The sequence below is a fragment of the Theropithecus gelada genome, chromosome 15, assembly GCF_003255815.1.
Source record: "Theropithecus gelada isolate Dixy chromosome 15, Tgel_1.0, whole genome shotgun sequence".
NCBI lineage: Eukaryota > Metazoa > Chordata > Mammalia > Primates > Cercopithecidae > Theropithecus > Theropithecus gelada.
In genome coordinates, this window is record NC_037683.1 from 43381506 (window position 1) to 43404874 (window position 23369).

The 23369-nt window shown below is 38.7% G+C and overlaps 2 protein-coding genes across 6 annotated transcripts in view; one reads left to right on the plus strand and one right to left on the minus strand.

The window, feature by feature from the left end:
* NCBP1 (nuclear cap binding protein subunit 1) overlaps window positions 1-22187 on the minus strand; it is a 40302-nt gene extending 18115 nt beyond the window's left edge. Inside the window, exons 1-12 of one of the 5 annotated variants that reach the window (XM_025358628.1) lie at window positions 20956-21449; window positions 14055-14143; window positions 13290-13390; window positions 11607-11763; window positions 9410-9517; window positions 8910-9031; window positions 7110-7179; window positions 6448-6571; window positions 4071-4168; window positions 3305-3368; window positions 1779-1889; window positions 741-805 (exon numbers count right to left, since the gene is read on the minus strand). In XM_025358628.1, coding sequence (XP_025214413.1) covers window positions 741-805; window positions 1779-1889; window positions 3305-3368; window positions 4071-4168; window positions 6448-6571; window positions 7110-7179; window positions 8910-9031; window positions 9410-9420 — 665 coding nt within the window. In that variant the 5' untranslated portion in view covers window positions 9421-9517; window positions 11607-11763; window positions 13290-13390; window positions 14055-14143; window positions 20956-21449. Of the gene's footprint in view, window positions 1-740; window positions 806-1778; window positions 1890-3304; window positions 3369-4070; window positions 4169-6447; window positions 6664-7109; window positions 7180-8909; window positions 9032-9409; window positions 9518-11606; window positions 11764-13260; window positions 13391-14054; window positions 14144-20955 lie in introns of all 5 variants that reach the window. The other 4 variants (XM_025358629.1, XM_025358627.1, XM_025358626.1 and 1 more) reach the window with 4 other exon arrangements.
* TSTD2 (thiosulfate sulfurtransferase like domain containing 2) overlaps window positions 21191-23369 on the plus strand; it is a 34483-nt gene continuing 32304 nt past the window's right edge. The window contains exon 1 of the mRNA XM_025358632.1: window positions 21191-21630. The gene's annotated coding sequence lies outside the window, so the exon portion shown is untranslated. The remainder of the gene's footprint in view (window positions 21631-23369) is intronic.

Here is a 23369-nt window from a genome sequence, read left to right on the forward strand (position 1 = left end):
GTGGGGAGAGAAAAAGGAAGAATGGCTGGGATTTAGAACAGAAACTTATGTAAGTCTTCAAACAGATAAAACCCGATTTTACAGAGTTAATGAAAAGCATATTCCCCTACATGCAGCTGTATCTTCTGCAAACTGTCTTTATCATTTTTAGATCAATGACAGATAAAATTCTAGTATCTGTTTTGTGTGGGCACCTAACGTGTTTATTATTTAATTCTCACAACTTCCAAGGTATGTATTATTTTCCTCATATAAACGATGATGAAACTGAAGGAAAAAAAAAGATGAAATTGTAGGCCAGGTACAGTGGCTTATGCCTGTAATCCCAGCTACCAAGGATGGAGGCTAAGGCAGGCGGATTGCTTTGAGCCCACAAGTTCAAGGTGATAATGAGTTATGCTCATCCCACTGCACTCCAGCCTGGGTGACTGACAGAGCAAGCCCCTATCTCAAATAAAAAAAAGAAATTGCAGATAGAACATTTTATAAATGGCAGAGCCAAAGTATAGTCTTTGATACTTGACTAGAGAATGAAATTAAAGAAAACCATAGCATGGACATCAAAAAACGTAATGTTACATTAAACAAGTATGAGTCTGGTTATTGTACAAAGGTTATTTTGGGAGGCAAGAAAAAAAACTAAACATGGAAACTCTTAAAAATGTCTTTATCAAATTCCTTTATGAAGTACAGGAAGTAAAAGCTGCTAACTCAGCTCAGCAGTAAAGCAATTACTGTACCTGTCTACACAGGTAGTGTTCATTGTGTCCAAACGCATGTATAGCATTTCAGTTGCCTGTGCAAGCTGTGAATTTAGGATAAGGAAAACTATTCTCCACTTCTACCCCAAATAAGTTGTAATAGACAAGAATAGAAATAAAACATTTCAAGTCTTTATAATGATTAATAATGTTGAACATCTTTTCATACAATCGATCTTGTTTTTTTTTTTACAGCTTTGAAATATCAGTGATGTATAATTAATCTGACCTCTACACACTCGTGAAATCAAGATAATATTTTCATCGGATCCCAAATTTCCCCATACTCCTCCATACACGCACAGGCATACATTGTTTCATTGTGCTTAGCAGAAATTGCATTTTTTTTTTTTTTTAACAAACAAGGTTTGTGGCAACCCTGCAACGAGCAAGTCTACTGGCACCATTTTTCCAATGGCATATGCTTGCTTCATGTCTGTGTCACATACTGGTAATTCTTACAATAAAGCAAGCTTTTCCATTATTATTAATTGCTGCAATCCCATAATAAAACTTTAAAAAATAAAAAGCTGCTTTCAATGGATGAGCAAAGACAGTGGTTTTTTGAGATGGAATCCACTCCTTGGAACATTGCTGAATGACAACAAAGGATTTAGAATATCATAGAAACCTAGCTAATAAATCAGTGGCAGGGTTTGAGAAGATTAATTCCAACTCTGAAAGTAGTTCTACTGTGGGAAAAATGCTGTATCAAACAGCAAGCATCACATGCTTCAGAGAAATCTTTTGTGAGAGGAAAAGTCAATCTAGGCAACAAATTTTCATTGTTGTCTATTTTTGAACTTTCTGACCCAAACAGTGAAGCATGTATCTACATATTTATAGGTACATATGTATTTACAGACATAAAAATACATACATGTAATACACACACACACAACACACTTCAAAAGCCACATTTTTTACCTACAAAATTTAAACCCACAAGCAGAAATATTTAATAATCTTTTAAGACCCGGCCAAAGAGATTAAGTTTAAAAACAAAGGAAAGGATACAACTTGGGGTAGAGAGCCAGGTTGAAGTTTGCACAGTTCAATGAGGAGTGTTGTGTACATCACATCAATGTGAGGGGGTGCTGGAAGTTGAAACAGCTCTGCAAAGATCACCTACAAAAGTATCATGAGTCATAATTCAATCCAACTGCTATCTTTGCACTTCTATTAGAAAGACCTTAACATTCTAAATCTGAGCTCTAACTCCATGGCATTCATAATGAAAATGGAATTACTTTTTTTTTTTTTTTTTTTTTTGAGACAGAGTCTCGCTCTGTCACCCAGGCTGGAGTGCAGAGGCACAATTTCAGCTCACTGCAGCCTTGACCTCCTAGGCTCAAGTGATCCTCCCACATCAACCTCCCAAGTAGCTGGGACTACAGGTGCATGCCACCATAGCTAGCTTTTTTTTTTTTTCTGTATTTTTAGTGAAGACAGGATTTTGCCATGTTGCCCAGGCTGGTCTCAAACTCCTGAGCTCAAGCTATCAGCCTGCCTTAGCCCCCCAAATTGCTGGAAATATAGGTATAAGCCACTGAGCCTGGTCCATGAATACTTTAATAATAAGAAATAATGCAGTGGGATGGGCACAGTGGCTCACGCCTGTAATACCAGCACCTTGGGAGCCCAAGGCGGGCAGATCACAAGGTCAGGAGTTCAAGACCAGCCTGGCCAATATGGTGAAACCCTGTCTCTACTAAAAATACAAAAATTAGCCGGGCGTGGTGGTGTACACCTGTAGTCTCAGCTACTCGGGAGGCTGAGGCAGAAGAATCACTTGAATCCAGGCAGCAGAGGCTGTAGTGAGCCAAGATCACACCACTGCACTCCAGCCTGGGCAACAGAGCAAGACCCCGTCTCAAAAAAAAAAAAAAAAAAAAAATGCAGTTAACAGTTTGACTCACATGTCAAATGAACACTTTTTTTTGATATACATCTCTATAATGTATTCAACTGTATACTAACATCAACCTTTTGTATGAGTTAATATGAAGTCAAAAGTGTTGCTACTCTATTTCTAAACTGCTTGGCTCTTTAGATTTCTAAGTATAAAAATGATGATTCATCTATACTTGGTATTACAGGAAATAATACACTAACCAAGTTTATGCTAGTACTGAGAAGCCAGATAAACACAACTAAAGATACGTTATTTATCTAAAATGGTATTTTAAAGTATTTAAGCCACTTATACGTCTGTTAAGTAGACAATGTATTAACAGAGCTAGAGGTAACTTACATTATCCACAACAACGATCCATGAATGAAGACATACTATATAAATAGCTTATAGGCAACTCAAAATTCCATTTGGCTACTGGTTTCAATCTCCTTTTTTCTCTTTCCTAACATGGCTAATAGAGCACCAAAACTAACAGCAATTTCCTCATTTCTCTGTTAATTTTGAATGCCAGACAAGTAGCAATAAATAAATAAATAAATAAATAAATAAGCCAAGAGTAGATTATACTTTAAAGGCAACAGAAAGATTCTGAAATTCAGAAACACGCTCCACATGGAATGCATACCTCAACTATGTGGTAGTTCAAGGGGATCTTGTTCTTCCCTGGATAGCTCACTAACTGTGCAGCACTATAAAAAGTGTAATTTAAGTTTAATAAGTATACGAAGACACATGAAAAGTCAAATAAGCAGTTTCAAAAGCAATGTGTTTAGATATAAGCAGAGAAAAATCTTCTTTGAAATGTCCTAGATTTCAGTTACTTCATTTAACTATGGCATCAATTATTCTGTCTACCACATGGAAAATCTTTAATGCATCCAAAATTTCTTGAAAGATCAAAAGGAGTCTAGGTAATAATACTAAGGAAGCATATTCAGATGTACTAACCTAAAGAAGTTTTAATAGAGTAGATCACTCTCAAAATACTATACTCATTTCCACTTTAAAATCTAAACCAAACTTTCCAAAGTTTAAGAAAATTTTATTAAAAAAAAAACCTCCAAAGTTTGGGTGTTTTGAAAACAGAGCAAAACCACTCATATCCAAACCCAAAATAACTTGCCATTCAAGCTCTCCATAGCATATGCTAAATATCCACACCAAAAAGACTGGCATCATAGGCTTATTACTATAAAGCACCTTGAAAAGTACTATATAAGGGTGAAGAGCCTCAAGAAAGTAATGCAAGTGTTTTTAGAAATTGATTTTAGCGAGACAGGGAGTCAGGAGGATAAAATTTTCTTACACTCTCAACACACATTTTGCTCTTACTGAATCATCAAAATTGCTGCTTTCTCTCCCTTCTAAGAGTACTATGGAAAGAATCTTACCAAGTCTTCCTTTCCTTCCAGTGGGACTTAATGATGCAGTGAAGATTCTCTTCTATTACAAATCTTTCCACTGAATGACTCCCTGGCATGACAGGACCCTGGAAAGAAAACCAAATGTGCACACTACAGGCCTAGAACACAGATTTCTTTCACTTATTCAACAAATATTGGAGAGACTATTATGTTCCAGGCACTATACTGGGTGGTGGGGATAAAAGTTCTGAAGTGTTAAAGCTCTATATTTCAGTAAATTCCATTGCCATGTTCACTTATATCCCAGAGTATCAGCTGTAGTGTTTCTTCTACTACATCTCATACCTAACCATACAACCACTGCCTACTTTACACACCAATTATTATACGAAACTAAATAACTTTGGATAATACAAGCCTTACAGAGTTTATTTTTTAAACCAAGAGAGTGAATTATTTCCATTAGTAACTATGGAGACAGAAAATTCTATTCAAATACCACATACCCATAAAACATCATGCATGAATTGAAACCATAATATATCGTCTAAGCTTAAAACATATTCCCTACATGGCATTATTTCATTCTTAAGTATATTCACAGCAAACAGGTTCAAAAAACACAAAATAGACCTTTAATAATGACTTTTGGATGATTTTAATTTTTTTTTTTTTTTTTTTTTACAATTTCTAATGTTTTTTAATAAACAACTTGTAAAAGGCCAGAACAAAAACAAAATCCTGTTCGTTTTGAGAGTAACAAGTATTTTATATATTTATACTCTTCTAGCAAGGGATGGACATGCACCTTACAGAGGTGATACCAATTAAATATAAATATAGGAGAAAAAAATTTTGAGGTCCCATTCTAGTTTCCCTTGCACACACACACACAAAATATCTGATCACAAACATGAGCAGTCTTAAATGTAAACCAGATTTTCAGTTAAATATATCTAAGTAGATCACTACAAAATTTTGACTAAAGTATTTGGTTACTTATGGAATATAGCAAAGAGGGCAGCTGATAATTTTGTATATGTAACTGACTGACAAATTTTTATTCCAAAATAGATTACATATATACTAAATTCCTACTGGTCATAAGCACTTTACCACAGGATAGAAAAGAGACAATAGGAGAAAGAAACTCAAATTTGACTTTAGGTGGTAATATTAATTTTTATGGCAATAGTTTTCAACTGGGGGTAATTTTGCCCTCATGGGGACCTATTGCACTCTCTGGAGATATTTTTGGTTGTCAAAACTGAGGCAGGGAGACTGCTATTGGCATTTAGATGGTAGAGGTCAGGGATACCACTGAGCATCTTACAATACACAGGATAGCACCCACAATGAAAACTGTAAGTTTTCTTAATTGTACAATATACAATTTTAATAGTACAATGGCTGCCAGGAAACTTGACTTTGAAATAAAGAATATGTATATTAAAAACGATAAAATCAGCTTAGACTAATCTTTGGAATTTTTTAATTAAAAATACTTTAAATATTTGTTTTCAAATAATCACACAATACGAATAATCACAAGACAGGCTGTGTTGCCTAAAGAAAGAGGGACCATATCTAAAACTAGGTGCTTTTCTTGAGAAATAACCTTATTAAGTATAATTACGGCCAAGTGCAGTGGCTCATACCTGTAAGTCCAGCACTTTGGGAAAATGAGGTGGGCGAATTGCTTGAGCCCAGGAGTTCGAGACCAGCCAGGGCAACAAGGTGAAACCCCAACTATACAAAAAATTTGCCAGGCTAGGTGACACATGCCTGTGGTCCCAGCTACTCAGGAGGCTGAAGTGGGAGGATCACTTGAGCACAGGACGCAGAGGTTGCAGTGAGCTTAGATCTCACCTTTGCCCTCCAGCCTGGGCAACAGAGTGAGACCCCATTTCGAAAAGAAGAAAAAAAAAAGAAAGAAAAACGGCCAGAATGACTGAGCATTCATCATGTGACAGACACTGTTCTTGTTCTATGCATTTTACATGTTAATAATAATTTAATCCTCATAACATGATATATATACTATTATTATTACCTTCAGAAAACGAAAGCACAGGGAGGTAAACTTTCCCAAATTCACACAGCTAGTATTTGGCTAAACCAAGATTAAAACACAACCCAATGTAGCTCTCAAAACCCAAAACCCACACTCTTAGCCTGCAAACTGTGCATGTCTCTCTAATCTATTTACACATGCCAAATGTAATTTCTTGCATAATGAGGTGGTATCATTCACTGAATTAAAAAGTTAACTTCATTGCTATTGACCTTCTTAGACAAAAAACAACTCAAAATTAAAACACACCACAGGCATAATTCGAGCGGGATTAACCCACAAGCACAATGCAACACAGGTCGTATCTAGGACTTTTAGTCGGTCACCTACCTCGGGATCATCTGTGTAATCAAACATTCTGAAGATGACCCTTGGCATTGGGTACACCGAATCTTCAGTGTGAGGAGGTGGTGTAAAAGGAGGCAGATTGTGCTGCAGTGCTTCACACAGGATGCTGTCAAAGGCAAGATAAGGTCTTAGGATGTGCCGTTCCTGCCAGCGATCCTTTTTCAATTTCTGAATCTGGGCCCACAGGCAATCTAAATACTAAAGACAGATTAATTTTTAATCATTAATATAATTAACATTTTGACTAGACAAAATAAAAATATCACTACCCTTTAAAATACAGGACACAAAAGTAAGCTAACTTGTAAGACGGTACAAAAAAAGGTGCTAAGTTTTTGTTTTTATTTTACTTATAAAGTCTATCTGTTTGGAACTGTTTGTTTTTACATTTTTCAAATTGAGCATTTACATAAATATACGTCAACTCTGTAATAGCTGGCATCCCAAAGAACAAGGGAATATTTCAATTACATTCTATCATCTATTAAAAATCTACCGTACACCTAGAGCTATGAAAAGGAGCTATCATGAAATGCAGAAACATAGCCAAGGGGTAAAATGGAATGGTCTGAGTATCTTACAGAGATAAGAATCTATTCAAGAGCTGACTGAGCTTGTATCACAAGAGATTGAAATCAATTTACCTCTTCTTGTGGATGTGGTTTATCCGCAGTCCACACCTGTAACATGGGTACATGAGTCTTTTGGCGTCTTCTAAAGATAAAAATGAAAATCTACATTTAGGCTTTTACAAACATGAGATGCTCAGTCACCTTCATAGTTATTAGAATGCAAATTAAAGCAATGAAATAACATTTTACCTACTGGAGCGGCAGATATCAACAGTTTTGATAATGTACTGTGTATCATCAAGACGCAGGTCGAGATTCAGTCTCAAACATCGTTGACAAAGAGGTTAACTGGTATAATCTCTTTGGGAGAGTATAATCTCTTTGAAAGGTAATTTGACTAAATCTATCAAAATTAAAACTGTTTAGAACCTTCAACCCAGTAATGCCATTTCTAAAAATTTGTATCCCCCATAAATATATCTGCACGTGTACACAAAGACATACAAAGATATTCACTGAAACACTGTTTATAATAGCAAAAGATTGAAAATAACCTAAATGTCCACCAACAGGAGACTACAGAAATTATGGTACATTAAAAAGTGAAATACCCTGCGACTATTAAAAAGATTTATAAAGTATTTTTATGCAACAAATCCAAGTTATAGTAAGAAAACGAAAAAAGCCAAGTGAAGAACAGTGTGTATATTGGGCTATCACTTGAATAAAAAAGAGAAAGGATATGTATACACACACAAAAGATTCTTTTTTTTGAGACAGAGTCTCACTCTGTCGCCCAGGCTGGAGTGCAGTGGCGGCACCATGTCAGCTCGCTGTAAACTCCGTCTCCTGGGTTCAAGCAATTCTCCTACCTCAGCCTCTCGAGCAGCTGGGATTACAGGCACCCTCCACTACGCTTGGCTAATTTTTGTATTTTTAGTAGAGATGGGTTTTCACCATGTTGGACAGGCTGGTCTCGAACTCCTGACCTCAGGTGATCCACCCGCCTTGGCCTCCCAAAGTGCTGGGATTACAGGCATGAGCCACTGCACCCGGCCAAATGATTCTTATTTTTTTAAGCTTCTTTTAACTTTACTTAATAATCAACTAAGTAGCTATTAACAGTTATCCAAAAAAGTACTTAAAAAAGAGAAAGTGAAATTTAACAATAAAATCAATCTGTAAAAACTTAAGGGCCACATAACCATTACCATGTTGCTGGATAGTTAAGCATAAATTTACTAAAAAGACCTATTTATTATCATTGTATCTAACAATCTAAACCAAGCTTTTACATCGGCTTGGGAGAGATGGGTAATGGGAAGACATGTGACTATTTTAATTGAAATGTGTCATATTACTTAAGAAGTACTGCCTGGATGGAAGGTTAAGGACCACTGTTTTAAGAGCTTGATTTAGGATTAATTTACATGAAATAAACACATTGTATGTGCTAGGGCAGTGGTTCTCCACTTGTGAAATGTGTTAATAATACAGATGTCCAAACCTCTCTCTCAAATTGTATAATTTATTAGGTCTGGGGGTTGGGGTCTGAGCATTTTAAGTACCACAGGTAATTCTTATCCACGCTAATATTTGAGGAACTATTGCACTAGGGTGTTTTATGTCTTTTATAAACATATAAAAGCAGCTTAAAAGAAGCTATATTACCAACTGTCCTGTGCACTGGCAAAAGTAAGCAAACCATATCTGACTACTTTGAGGTCTCGGTGAGTTAAAACAGCAGAACAGGATTACCTAGAAAATACCTTCAGGAACTCTACAGCTTATTTTTGAGAAACTCAAATGATATCACTGATATAAGATATCCTTTACCTAAGCAACAAAGAGTACTATGAGCTGTGCCCTTACTTAAGATAGCTTTCAGTGTTGGCAAAGATGCGGTCCATCTCTGCATCTTTCTTTTCGTACAACTCCTTTCCAACCCAGGGCAAAGATGACAGAAATGCATACACATACCAATCTCGCCGCACCTAAAGGATTTTTAAAAAGTTAAGTTTAAAATATGCTTTAATTATATTCATTCATATTTTATTTATTCTTGAATGAAATCCTATGGAAGCTATTTAATAGGACTTAAGACATCTGGTTTATACAGAGCATTTCCAGATATATTAGTTCTAATCTTACTGGACAGCATCATTTAAATCAACATACAGATATTATGAGAACCCACCAGTGTGCCAGTCAACTTAATTTTTAGATAGTAAGAACTTACAGTGTGATAGTCTGCTGTTTTTTCTTTATTGCTAATGGATTATCAGCGAAAGATTTCTGGTACTATATGGAAGTACCAGGATTCAGTAACCCCTCAAGAACCCCTCAAGATTCAGCGTGAGGGGTTCTCTTACCTGAGGCACATCTTCTTCCTGAGTTACGCTTACAAAATTTTCAAACATGGCAACCATTGACGGAGCAGCAATCACATGGCAATTCACAAGATCAGATAAAAAACGGACCTGTTGGGGCAAACAATTTCTGCTATTAAATCTAAATGTTCTTCATAATAACTACAAAACAAGCAATCTTCTACAGCCTAAACTATTGGGCTGAAAAACTATAGCCTAAGGGCTGGATCTAGCCTACTACCTGTTTTTTGCATAGCTGGGAACTAAGAATGGTTTTTACATTTTTAAATGCTTGAAAAAAAAAAAAAAAACAAGAGTATTTTATGACACATACAAATTACATGAAATTCTAGTTTCAGTGTCCATAAGTAAACTTTTATTGCAGCAGCCATGCTCGTTCAGTTACATATTGTGTATGGTTGCTTTTGTGCTACCATGGCAGAATTGAGAAGTTGTAACAAAAACTATATAAAGGACAGCAATCTGTGAGTTCATAGGTTTCTATGCTATACTACATCAACAATCCAGATTGCAAAATATTCTAGCTACTTCAACCTATAAGCTTCTTTTCTGTTTGACTGTAATTTTTACTGAATTACAGAAATGGAAATTACAGAACACATTTATTGGGTGTGCTCAGTGTGCTATTGCTAAACACTACTAAAAGTCAACTGTTAAGGGACCCATTCTAGTGGAACAAGCACAATCTCAATACAAATGAGTGACTCACACACTAAAACGCAAATTAAGTGTTTTTGGGAACAATGACAAAAGGAGTTGGGGAAAGCATCACAAAGGAGGTAACAATTAGGCTAGGTCATAAAGGATAAGCAACAGTCTCAAGTAGTGAGCAATGAGGGCAGTATAGGCATACAGCTTCAAAAACAAGGTGTGTTTTGGGATCTGCAAGTTATTTTGATATTGCTGGAGAGTGTATGGGAGACAAGAATAGAGAAACACACTGGGGAAACCATAAAGGGTCAGGCTAAAGAGTCTGGACTTTAATCCTACAGCCTGGACTTTAATCCTATAGCCTGATCGGTATCCAAACTTTTTCGATTGTGTACTCAGTAAAAAAGAATTTGATCACGTATCTTCAACACATAGATATTTATTTATGATATACACTGGATCACCATTAATCTATGTATTATTAGTAAGGCTTAATTTCATTTCCACTGAAGATAAATAAGAGTTCTCTAGGCCGGGCGCGGTGGCTCAAACCTGTAATCCCAGCACTTTGGGAGGCCGAGACGGGCGGATCACGAGGTCAGGAGATCGAGACCATCCTGGCGAACACGGTGAAACCCCGTCTCTACTAAAAAAATACAAAAAACTAGCCGGGCGAGGTGGCGGGCGCCTGTGGTCCCAGCTACTCGGGAGGCTGAGGCAGGAGAATGGCGTAAGCCCGGGAGGGGGAGCTTGCAGTGAGCCGAGATCGCGCCACTGCACTCCAGCCTGGGCGACAGAGCGAGACTCCGTCTCAAAAAAAAAAAAAAAAGAGTTCTCAATATTCACTTTCTGCAACCCAAGGAATCATCTTGTGCACCAGGCTTTTAAGACCACTCACACTGCCATGGGAAAGAACTAAGGGTTTTTTAACCAGTAACCAACATGTGCAGAGCCTAGTTACAGAAAGACCAGTCTGGTGCCACTGTAGAACACAAAGTGAAAAACAGAATCTAGATGCAAAAAGATCAGTTAAGAGGCTATTAAGAACATCTGGAGGAAGGCATAAACTATGCTAGAGGCCCTGGAGACCAAGAAAGGACAGACTTCAGAGAAATTAGGGAGACAGAATTGACAGGGATTGGGAACACCTATGGTACAAGAAGGCAAAGGGAAGACAAAAATTAAAGCTCAGCTTTATAGATGGGCTATTCAGTACACAGTGGCCACTGTACGAGCTGGGGAAAGGGCAGAAAAAAGGAGGTATGAATGCTACATTAATTTAGGCACTTCCTGGTAAGATATCTGAAGGCTATGCAGCTAGCATCTGGAATACTGGACTGGAGCTCAGGAGAAAGGATGGAGACACAGTTACAGATTTGGGGGTGTCATCAAAATAAAGGTGGCCTATGAAGCTATCAAAGTGAATGAGAATGCTTCAGGGGAGCATTTTAAATTATTTGGTTGTAGCTCACCTTTTCCCTCCATCCCAACAGTAAGTCATAACATACCAACAAACAAACAAACTTACCAAATATACGGCTTCATTATAATTGTTTGCTTTCAATGACTCTTTAAGTTGACGAATCATGGCTTCTACAAATTCTCCACCAAAGTTGTAATTCCTGGCATTCAGCAGTCCAACTAATGTTGTATAAATTGTCAACTTCTCAGGTAACAGACGTGCACTGATTTAAGAACCCAGTATAACGAGAAAACCCCAAAACAATAGCGTTAAGTTGCTGAATTTTATATGAATCTTTTTATCATTCCATTAACTTTGGAACAGGATTACTTTTAGCTATGTCTTTAAAAATACTCCAGAAAAAGCATGTCACTGAGAAATGTTACAAACACAGTCCCGTAATTTTTCATTTTAATTCATTAATTAATCCAAGAGTTAAGAAAGTAAATGATTTAATTGTAAAGTTATCTTACTGAAATAAATAAAACTAATGCTACAACAGTTTTTCTTCAAGTGTGTTTAGTGGAACTGAATAGCATTTCCACAGAACATGGTTTCCATGGTAAAATGTCTCAGAAATCCTGGGTGAAACAAGCCTCTTTAATACAGAATCATTAAGGGGGGTGCGGCATTCAGAATTTCTAAACTTAGCTAACCAAATGTCATGGAAGTAGAATTCTACTTTGAGAAGCACTATTTTAGTTGCTTAGAAAAGATGCACAATTAAAACGAGTTTCATCTAAGTTCCTACCAGCTTAATTATTGAATTTTTTTAAAACGTAGTCTGATATAGTTAAGATTTGCTTACTCCAAGTATGTTGATTTTGTTAAAGTTATTTGAAAAGTATGGGAAAGGATTACAATAAACCTTTAGAAAAAGCAATTTTTCCTAATTTAGGCAGCCTTTAGAATTAGCTCAAAAAGCAAATAAGAACTCATAATCATTCAGTGGGCAAGAGATTCTCTTTGACTTGTTTTCCCAAAGTATCTAGCAGAACATCAGGGACAATTAAGGTCTTCAAAAAAATACCTGTGTTGATGGTAACTGTACTCCCTGAAACCCTACCAAAACCAAAAATTAAAGAAGAATACTGCGAAGCAATACAAGTTCAGCCTTAAACAAACAAGGTTTCCAACAGTTTAAGTATAAATACTACCCCATTTTAATAAAGGATTTCAGAAGATTTCCTTAATAGTTTCTTAAAGTTACCTTCACTTGATCTAAACTAAAAGGCTGAGAAGTGATAAACGTCACCTTCATAATTTAAAAACACCTCATGGATATGTTACAATTTCATGTAACTACAAAGACTCTTGTTTATCCAGAGAGTATGCCTATTACTAGTGGCTTCCAAAGCCTCTTCAGTCTTCCAAGAAGAGCTATTACTTGAGTTACCAATTCCCAAATTTGTTTGGTACTACTAATTTTAAAATCTAGGTATCATACATTTAAATATACATGCTTAAAAATATGTATCTGAATGAGACAGTACTCTCTCTATAAAAAGTCAACTACAATGATTCTAAGGTTCTAAGAAATAACACACAAGGAAAATGCTCAATTTTAGTTTTATCCCTAAGAAAAAGAGTTCATTAAAGGGCCAAAGGTTGAATCATTTGTACAAACTTCCCCATAGAAGGAAAGCCAAGGACATATAGAACATAAACATATATTTTAAACATTTCCCAAAGCATTTAAGAGTAGATAATACATTATCACCTGGATTCATAAATCTTTTGCATACATACACTGTACAAAGAAGCCTTAAGATCTTGCTCTTGTAGTTAGGAAGATCAGCTTCCAAAACACCAGCCAAGCCTTCGAGGTTGCTCTCCAAAGAGCAGGCACTCTGTAGAGGACATCACATTAAATATCTGTCAAGTACTCAGCAATATAAATTTATTGTTAAAAATTTATTTAAATGTAAATATATATTTTAAAATCAATCATTTTAAAATAACCAATCATCTGTCCTTTTGCTATTTTAGTGTACTAAAATAAAAATTTCTACACGATCATTAAAATAGTCTTACACGCATACAGAGCTATAATGGGTTTAGTATAAATCAATTCAGATAGTTATTGTTCTTTAGAAATCCATGAAAAGTCGATGAGTGAAATTTAAAAACTAAGCAGTCTATGATAGCAGAGTAAGCATTAGAAATGGGAGGACACCATGAGCTCCATTTTACCTCTTTTACTAATTCACTCTGTTACTCTGGGCAAATTACCTCAAGTATTCAGGGCTGATTTAGTTCATGTATAAATTAAGGGGCTATACCCTAGGTCCCTTTTAAGGTTCATCTTCTATGAAAATTATTAATTACTAAATTACTAATAATAATCAATTATCTGCATCCCAGGGGCTTCAACATGGATTCAATTTGGGATACAGATGCATGGTAATACCAGCTTTACCAAAATGTAGTTCAAGTTTTCAGCTGCAAAAATTAATCAAAGCAGTCAACCACATTCTGAAACCCATCACAGCCTGTGCCTATTGTGTGACATACCTTTTCTCCTACTTTGCATATTAAAGATTCCAAATGATCTTCAGTTTCATTTGCATCAGAGGTCTTTCTCCTTTTGTGAGGCTGCCCACCTATTTCAGCAACATAAAAAATTAACATTACATGCTAAATCTGCTATCACAAATTTTATTTAACCTTTTTAGGTTATAATCTGTTTTCTACCAGGCCCTATTTTTCTGACAGAGTAGAAGCTCTTCACAGACCCTCCATTTCTCAGACTAAGCTAGATTAACCAACACCTCCCATTCCCAGAGCCACTATATACAATAACTCCAGGAGGCATTATTTATGTTAAATTTTGTGTGAATAGTGCCCATGGAGCTAAGCAATCAGCAGCCCTGTGCATTTCTGTGGAAAAGCTGGAAAGCTGCCAACAACGCGTTAAACACTAGTAGTTAGAATACTCATGTACTGCTACTCTCATTCTTTCAACTTGAGTTGTTTACTGATCCTCAGTTGCTTGTTCCGAAACCTGTTAGTACCAGTAGTATTCATTAGTCTAATAATGTAATTATTATGTAAATGACAAAATAAGGGTGCAAAACCAAGTCGAATGCTTTGGAAAGACTTGATCGGAAAAAAAAAAGCTGTTATATCAGCTATAAAGAGGAAAGCTTCAAAAGGGGGGAAAAAGGAGCATAAAACATTAGGATTTCTCACTTGCTTCACATGTTTCTAAGCTCTAATCTCAAGTCTTCAATGAACAATTTCAGTTCTGCATATGATGCAGCACGACGGTATAGTTTATCCTAAATAATGGGAACGACAGTCAGTATATACATATTCAAAGAAAAGTCCTGAGCACTATATCAAATCATTGGCGGAAAAAAGGACCACATGTTTTACAATTCCTGCTTTAACTAGCTTTTATTAACTGAATTACTGATACTGATTTATTTAAAAACCATATCATTTGAATAATCTCTATGTTTTTTAAATCTACCATTCTAAAAATCATTACCAAGCATCTGTCCTTTTGATTGCTAAACAATTCAAGTTGAATGAAGCTGTGCTAAAAACTAACCTCAAACACCTGTCTATTAAGACCCTTGCTGTTTGTATCTCTTACCACTTTGTTTAAAGCCTTAACACACTCACCTAAGTCCTTTTGTGGTCTAACATAAGGCTTAAAAAATTAAAATAATAGTGTTAAGTATGGAACCTGATGCTGCTGCTAAACACTTTTGGCTAGTCTAATACAATTCAATTTTCGATTTCCATTGATTCAATTATTTGGTCAGTATATGGGCAAGAAAGCAAGAGTTTGTAACTGTGCTGGGAATCTGTATTAATAATGAAAATCTGCAGCTGGATATAGGGCTACACAGTAGTAAGTTATATATAACTTCAATCTTCAGACTTGAATGGCCAAAGGAATTATCTTTACGAAGTTCATAATCACTTACTTGCCTCTGGAACACTTGGCTTGAAATGATGTATGGTGATTCTCATAAAACACAGCACGTGGCTATTCTAAGCTTTGAATGTTAAATCTATCGAATGACTGAAATGATCTTCAGATACCACATGAACTGAAGCTGAATAAAACGAATCTATTACTATCCACATAGGATCTGAGGGGGGGTATTACAAAGGTTACAGGATAAGACACTCTGTGCTTCAACTTCCCAACCCATTAATTACCATTATAAACTGACTGAATGTCCACTGACTATAATTTTGAAGGGATAATGCCACAAAAAGTATAATATGCATGCAGCGTAAGAGCTGAGATGTACTGATTCCTGGAGATATCTGCCTGTGTAAAGTTGTAGACATGTGTGGCACAGAGGTTCAGGGACCTTGATTCTTAAGTATGTATCAAACCTAAGTCACAGGACCTATCAAGGTTCTACCACCCGAAGTACCAACTTTCACACAAAGGTCTTTTATTTCCAGGATTCATTTATTGAAAAAACAAAGCACAAATGATGTAATATTTACACGAGCCGCCAGCTATAACATTCAACAGCCTTCTTCTAGAGCAGTAGTTCTCAACAGGGTGTAGATTTTGCCCCCAGTTGTCATCTGGCAATCCTTGGAGACATTTTTAGTAGTCACAACTAGGGGAAGCAACTGGCATCTAGTGGGTAGGGGCCAGGGATGCTGCTAAATATCCCACGTTGCATAGGGCATCTCCCAAAACAAATAATCTGGCCAAGAATGTCAATAGTGCTGATGTTAAGAAACCATATTCTAGAAAGCAGAGCTCCTCAGAACCAAATTTCAGTGAGGCTGGGAGAATGGAGATGCTGAAAAACTAGCTGAATGAGAGCAGTTATTTTTTGTTGTTGTTTTTTAAACCTTAAGCACACTGTTCCCTTCTTTCTGGCTCATATATTTTGCCAACCCTTTATTCCACCTCTACAGTCTTCTTAACTTAACTTTCCAGGTGGCCTGTTCCAGTTTAGAATCATACCACAGCCTTTAAAGCAACCCTGTTAGGCCCTCTTATAAGCTTGAAAAGGGGAAAACAATGCTGTAGGAAGAGAAGGTATGATTTCTGAGGAAAAAAACTAGAAAATACATGTACATAGTCACATGTCTGAACTGCAAACCCTCTGTTCATTTTGGCTATACTAAAGGACAAGATTTGTCTGGAGAATGGGAAGAGGCAGAAAGTATTAAGAAGTAAGAAATGTTCCACTCTCACCTGATAGTTGAGAGAATATGAAGGGGGGGAAAACTACAGACACAATCTGAACTTACGAACAGAAACATGATATTGAACTCAGAAGAGAACCTAGGTAAGGGAACAGGGAAATGAAATAAAACAATATGAATACAATTTGGGGAATTAGCTCAATGTACCCTGAAGAAAACATATCTATGGTAGTTCCCAAGGCAAGAACAGATTTTTTTATTAAAATTTAACTATGTAAAAGTTTTAAAATGTAAATTAAAGATAACATTACCACTTCACTCGGACAGACTTGGCTAGTATAGAGAAGCAGGTATAAAATCCATCTGAAAGGATCTTAACAAACAAACAAATTTCCCCTTTATAAGGCAATCCTAATTTTATATGGGCACACTGGTACATCTTATAGCCTTACAATAAATTTTAGACCCACAAAATGGAAAACAAAAACCAACTCTGTAAAATAAGAAAGTAAAGTAACTAAAACCAACAACTTCAACATTACATTTTTAAACCTTAAGCACACTGTTTCCTTCTTTTTGGCTCATCTATTTTGATATTGAACAACTTCAAAGAAAGATAACATGCCTTGATCCTGCAGATTTAAAACAGACGCAACCATCACTTCTGAAATAAACTATACTCTCCCAGAATAACAAATCCTTTCACTTCTATTCATTTTTTTCTTTAGTTAAGTAAAAAAATCAGCCACAGTCTAAAAGACAAGGACCTAATTCTAAGAAGCTTAAATGGGGCTAATACAGCAAATCTGAAATTTTTGTAAATTGCTGAAATTCCCAAAATTGTATTCGTATTGTTTCTGGCTAAGATTTTGAACAATCTAAATCCTTTCTTAAAAGAACAAACAATGGACTGCATATCCCATAGTAACTAAAAAGCTTCAGAGACATTTTTAAAGCAAGTCTAAGCAATTAGTTAAGATTCAGCACTGGACTAGTATCCATACACATTACTTTTCATTTAGCATTTCCCTTTCCTTGTTTATAAATGGACTACTACGTGAACTTCATTGGTACAGCCTCCTAATCCTACCTCCCTGAATCTTTGATAGTCAAGTCTCAACACAGAAGTCTAAATTTTATAATCTTCCTATAAGATGCGACCCTCTGCTATCTCTCTAATCTTATCTCCTACAACTTCCCCCTCACTCTGCTCCAGCACCACTGGCTTCCTTGCTGTTCTATGAACACGACAGGAACCCTATAGTCTTAAGGCTTTTGCGTCCATGGTTCCCTTTGTTTGGATCACTGCTTTTCCTCATACAGCTATAAGGCTGCTACCTTACCTCCGGCAAGTCTCTGATCAAATGGCATTCACAATGAGGCCTTCTCTAACCAACTTACGTAAAATAGTAACTTCTCCCTCACAGAAACCTCTACCCGCTTTACCTGATATCACTCCATAGCGTCTGTCACTGTATGATACACTACACTTTACTTGACTGTCTTCTCTCTACTCTAGAGGGGGGGCTCTATCTTTATATTGTCCACTGCTGTATTGCAAGTAATTAGGACAGAGCTTGGCATGTTAAGTATTTGTTGAATAAATCATTTTTCAGATATATTACTTTCCATATGATTGCTTCTGTATAGAGTATACACGTTATAATTACATATTACATGTAAAATATATATTATAAATATAAATGTATATAATATGTAAATATATTATATATTCTATTATAGTATTTTATATAGAGAGAGAGAGAGAGAGTGTCAAGCATATGAAAGTCAGGGCAGAGACTGACAACAGCTGACAACTGTCCAGAAATGCTCAGATGCACGTATTTAATTCTGACTGTAATAATTCCTAGCCTATTTTAAGATAGCCTTCTATAATCCTTAAGCTTCTAAGAGTTCTCATTTTTTAAAAAATAGATGTTTAACTAAAAGGAAAGTATCCAAAATAATCTGATTCAGATCACTATGCAGGGTAAACTCCAGCTGATCGTTATCCAAATTGTGGCAATTTACAAAAATTTCAGATTTGCTGTATTATCAAACATGAACTGTATCTGCCTCTCCCATACTAAAATACCAACCATAAAAACTTTTGCTTAATGAAGGCCTTGTTTTACTTGTCTTATTTACTCTGAGGTTCCTGCAGCAAGACCCAAATGGACAGTGATTTGGCTGCAAGCTGGTGTTAAAAAGAAGCCAACTCCAAGAAAGTTATGTAAGTCTCCCAATAACCAAAGCAAAAGTTATTTTTCTACATATTTGCATTCCAATTCTCTAGGATGCCCTACAATGACATTTCCTCTCTCTTTAGGGATTACCTATAAGTGAGAAAAAGAAAGCATAAGAACAACAAAGAAATTGGAAAGAACAAAACACTCAAGTTCTCCAACCCACAAGTAATGACTTGAAAAGTATATTAGTTTTTGATTAGTCAATTACAAAGTATAAGAAAATTGTATTATCGGCGGGCGCAGTAGCTCACATCTGTAATCCCGGCACTTTGGGAGGCCGAGGCGGGTGGATCGCCTGAGCTCAGAAGTTCAAGACCAGCCTGGGCAACGTGGCGAAACCCCGTCTCTACAAAAAATACAGGAAAAAAAAAAAAAAAAAAAAATTAGCTGGGCGTGGTGGCCTGCGCCTGTGGTCCCAGTTACTCAGGAGGTTGAGATGGGAGGATCACTTGAGCCTGAGAGGCAGAGGTTGCAGTAAGCCGAGATCGCGCCACTGCACTCCAGCCTGACAAGAGTGACACTCCGTCTCAAAAAAAGGGGAGGGGATTGTATTTTCTGTGCCTTGCACACAGGTTACACAAGAAGCCTCTTGTGTTAGAAATCAAAGCATGCAGCATAGTTATTTAATTTATACCTGGGTAGTGAAGAGAGCCCTGGACTGGATTTGCTATTGCTGGTGTTTGGGAACTGACAGCTGTCTCTCCGTGTTATGCTCAATCTCTAAACCCTTAGGTGTCAGATGAGAAAGCTGGACTAGAATATCCTCTCAAACCACGCCTTCGTAGAAATCTGGTGTTTCACTATTAAAACTAAATGCATGCGATTCTGCCTCCACCTCAACTGCCACAGCACTCAAGGAGAGACAAACGTTAATGGATAAAACTTACTCAATTTAAAATGTCTGTTACGGTTTCTTTTCTTACATTGACAGCATCTGCTAACGTTTACCGCCTCTTAAGCGCTGGCAAATGATTAAAACATCATCGTTGCTGATGTGTATTACCTCATCTAACCTTCACAAAACCCAGAAGATATAAGTATCATTACGTCTATATTACAGACTAAAGTTCAAGGAGATTACATAACCTGGAAAAGATCACCAAGTAAATGGTAGGGTCTGGCTTTGAACCTAAACCCTCTGGTTCCAAAGTCTCACCTCTTAACCACTACTCTACACTCTCTTCAAAAAACAATACACTAAAACGTTAATAGAATTACTCTAAGTTTCACTTTTTTGGTGTGTGGATTTGTGTTTTTGACCGATTGTAAGGCTTATGTATAATATAAGCATTTTTTTGTTGTTAAAACTAGAATTATTCCGTCTTTATGAAGACAACACTATGATCTCCACGAGCACAATCATCCAAATGCAGATGGGAACCCCTGTTCTAACTCTCTGAGGCCTGAAGTTAGTTTTCTAGCACTCTCTCTCACACGAGGGAAATGCGCTTACGGCCACTTCAAAATCTGCAGTAACCTGTGTCTGTTTATTAGGGACCTCTTGGGCGTGGGTAAGACAATATTCTTTCCCTGCAGCTCGAAATAAGGGAAATCAACGGATGACCACTACCGGAACAGAGTTCAGATTGCAACTCATGAGATCTCTCACTTCTTTCCTTCAGTGAATTCTTCCGAGCCCTTCTCAGGTGCAGCTTTGAAGGTTAAAACGAGAGACTGGGACCAGTGGGTCCCTAAGAGGCGGCAGCACAGACACAGGTGTGCTTCCCTGCTCGGTGGTGCTAAGGACCAAATTCTGAAGCGTCCTTAGAGACCAAGGGTCTACCCATGGGGTTCACTAGGCCTCCTTTCCCGAGGATCGGCCCTTGACTCAAAGAACTAGGGCGGGAGAGAAAAAGTCGCTTTCTAGAAGCCGCCCAGTCACACCGCCACTGTATTCCCCTCTTTCCCTCCGCGGCTCCCCGCACGTTCCCGGGGAGAAGAGCTTCCAGTCTCTTCCATGGACACTCAAAGATGCCGAGCCTCGGTTCCCAACTGGGAGCGGCCTCCGCGGCCGGGCTGCAGGTACTCACCGTCGTTCTCGTCGCTGTGCCGCCGCCGCGACATGCTGCCCTCCGGTGCGCCGCGGAGTCCAGAAACCAGGCGGTAAGCGCCGAGGAAACTGTCCTGCCGCTGGCCGGCGCAAGGACAGCTGCGAGGCGCGCGGATGGGCCGGCACGCAGGCGCACTCGCTCGCCACGGCTCCCGGAAGCGCAGGAGAGGCCGCCGGGTGGGCTCGGCGCTGCGAGAGCCGGCGTGAGGAAGCTCAGTGGGCTACGGGCGTCGGGCACACACGCAACCGCCCCCCCAGGCTGCCCCCGCCTGCCGGCTGCTTCTTTCTCCCGCCTTCCGCTCTGTGTCCTTCCGGGGCCACGCAGAAAGCGCCGCCGTTTTGGCCAGTCAGAGACCCCGGACCGCTGTCGTCGTACGCCTGAAGGCGGGTGGTGCCGGCGGCCGCTCTAGTCCCCGCCTCCGCTCAGGCCGGTCCTCCGGGGCTTCTCAATGGTTTTCCCGGCGGCCTCTCAATGGTTTTCCCGGCGGCCCTTGCGCCGACGTCCAGGAGACTTCCGGAACCGGGTGACGTCACGAACGAGCTTTTCTACCCAAACACGCGGCGGGGGAACACGCTGCAGGGCAGTGAGCGGTGACAATTGCTAGGTGGAAACAGTGCAGGGAAGAGAGAGCTAAGAAAGGATCAGGACTGGCGGGTATGTGCTCGTCTACTCCCACTTTCCGGCTTTTGCCGCCTTGGGAAAAGTGGGCGGAGAGGTTGGGCCAAGCTCGGCATGCGGGGTGGGGCTTGGGCGGGAGGCGGTGCCGCACGTGCCTCCCCCTGGGTTGGAAAGGCCGGCCCTGACGCGAGCGTGCTGCTCCCGGCTTGCCGGCTGGCCGTCATTTTCCATAAGTTGTTTGCTTAAGAAGGAATAAATGATTGTTTTAGTAATCAAGGGTTATTGGGTACCTGTATGCCTGTGTGTGACCGTCCCCTGCCCTGATGTCTTTATGAGTACCATACTGGCTTATCTGCTTTGTCCATGGCCATCTGAAATTTCACTCTCCCGGCCTAATTCTCTTTCAGTCTTACCCATTTCAGTAAATGACGTCATCCATCGGCTGCTTAATCCAAAAATTTAGAGAGTCTTTCTTAGCTCTTTTCCCTCACTTTTTATATAACAATGATCTGTAAACCCTGCCTGTTCTCCTTTCAACACAAATCCTGAATCAGATCGTGTTACTGCTCTGTTTAAAAGTCTCCTGTGACGGCCGGGCGGGGTAGCTAACGCCTGTAATCCCAACACTTTGGGAGGCCGACGTGGGCGGATCCGCTTGAGCCTAGGAGTTCAAGACCCATCTGGACAACGAGGCGAACACTGTCTTTACAGGAAAAAAAAAAAAAAAAATGAGCCGGGCCTAGTGTTTGGCTCCTGTAGTCCCAGTTACTCGAGGGGAGGGTTGGGGGCGGAGGTGGGAGGATCCCTTGAGCCCAGGAGGTCGAGAATACGGTGAGCCGTGATCACACCACTGCACTCCAGCCTAGGGGACAAAGCGAGACCGTGTCTTAAAAAAAAGTCTCCTTCGACTTTCCATTGCATACTCCATACCATGGCCTGTGGAGTTCTACCTCTCCTCACTGTACTCCAGACACTCTTTCTGTTCTTACAATAAGTCAAGCTTGTTCTTATTTTAGGAACTTATACTGTTTCCTTTACCTGAAGGTCTCTGGTTCTAAATCTGCGTGACTGGCTCTTGGTCACTTAGGTCTCAGCTCAAATATCAGGTCCTTAGTGAGGACTTCTTTGGTTACCCAATTGCTGTTTTATTTCATTCAGCGAATATTGTATTTATTAGCATTTAGCACCTCGTAGGTGCCAGGCAGAGTTCTGAATGCTGAGGATGTCGAGGTGAACAAAGGAAAACCCCTGCTCTCGTGGCGCTGATATATTCTAACGATCCATTCAGGAATAGCCCCAAATAGTGCCATCATAGGTAGTGAACAATGGGAGACTAGTAGATGAGATCAGAGGGGTAGGGAGAAGGTGCTCTGTAAGGACTTTGAATATTATCCGAGTAAATTGAGAAGTCATTGGAGTATGAATTTTTTTTTTTTTTTTGAGACAGAGTCTCGCTCTGTTGCCCACGCTGAAGTGCAATGGCACAGTCTTGGCTCATTGTAACCTCCACCTCCTAGGTTCAGGCAAGTCTCGTGCCTCAGCCACCCAATTAGCTGCAATTAAAGACATGCGCCACCACACCAGGCTAATTTGTGTATTTTTAGTAGAGATGGGGTTTCGCCATGTTGACCAGGCTGGTCTTGAACTCCTGGCCTCCCACAGTGCTGAGATTACAGGCATTAGCCACTGTGCGGGGCCAGTCTGACTTATTTTTTAATAGTTACCTCTGTGGCTCCCAAAGGAGGAAGATAGTTCTGCTGTTGCAATAATTCAAG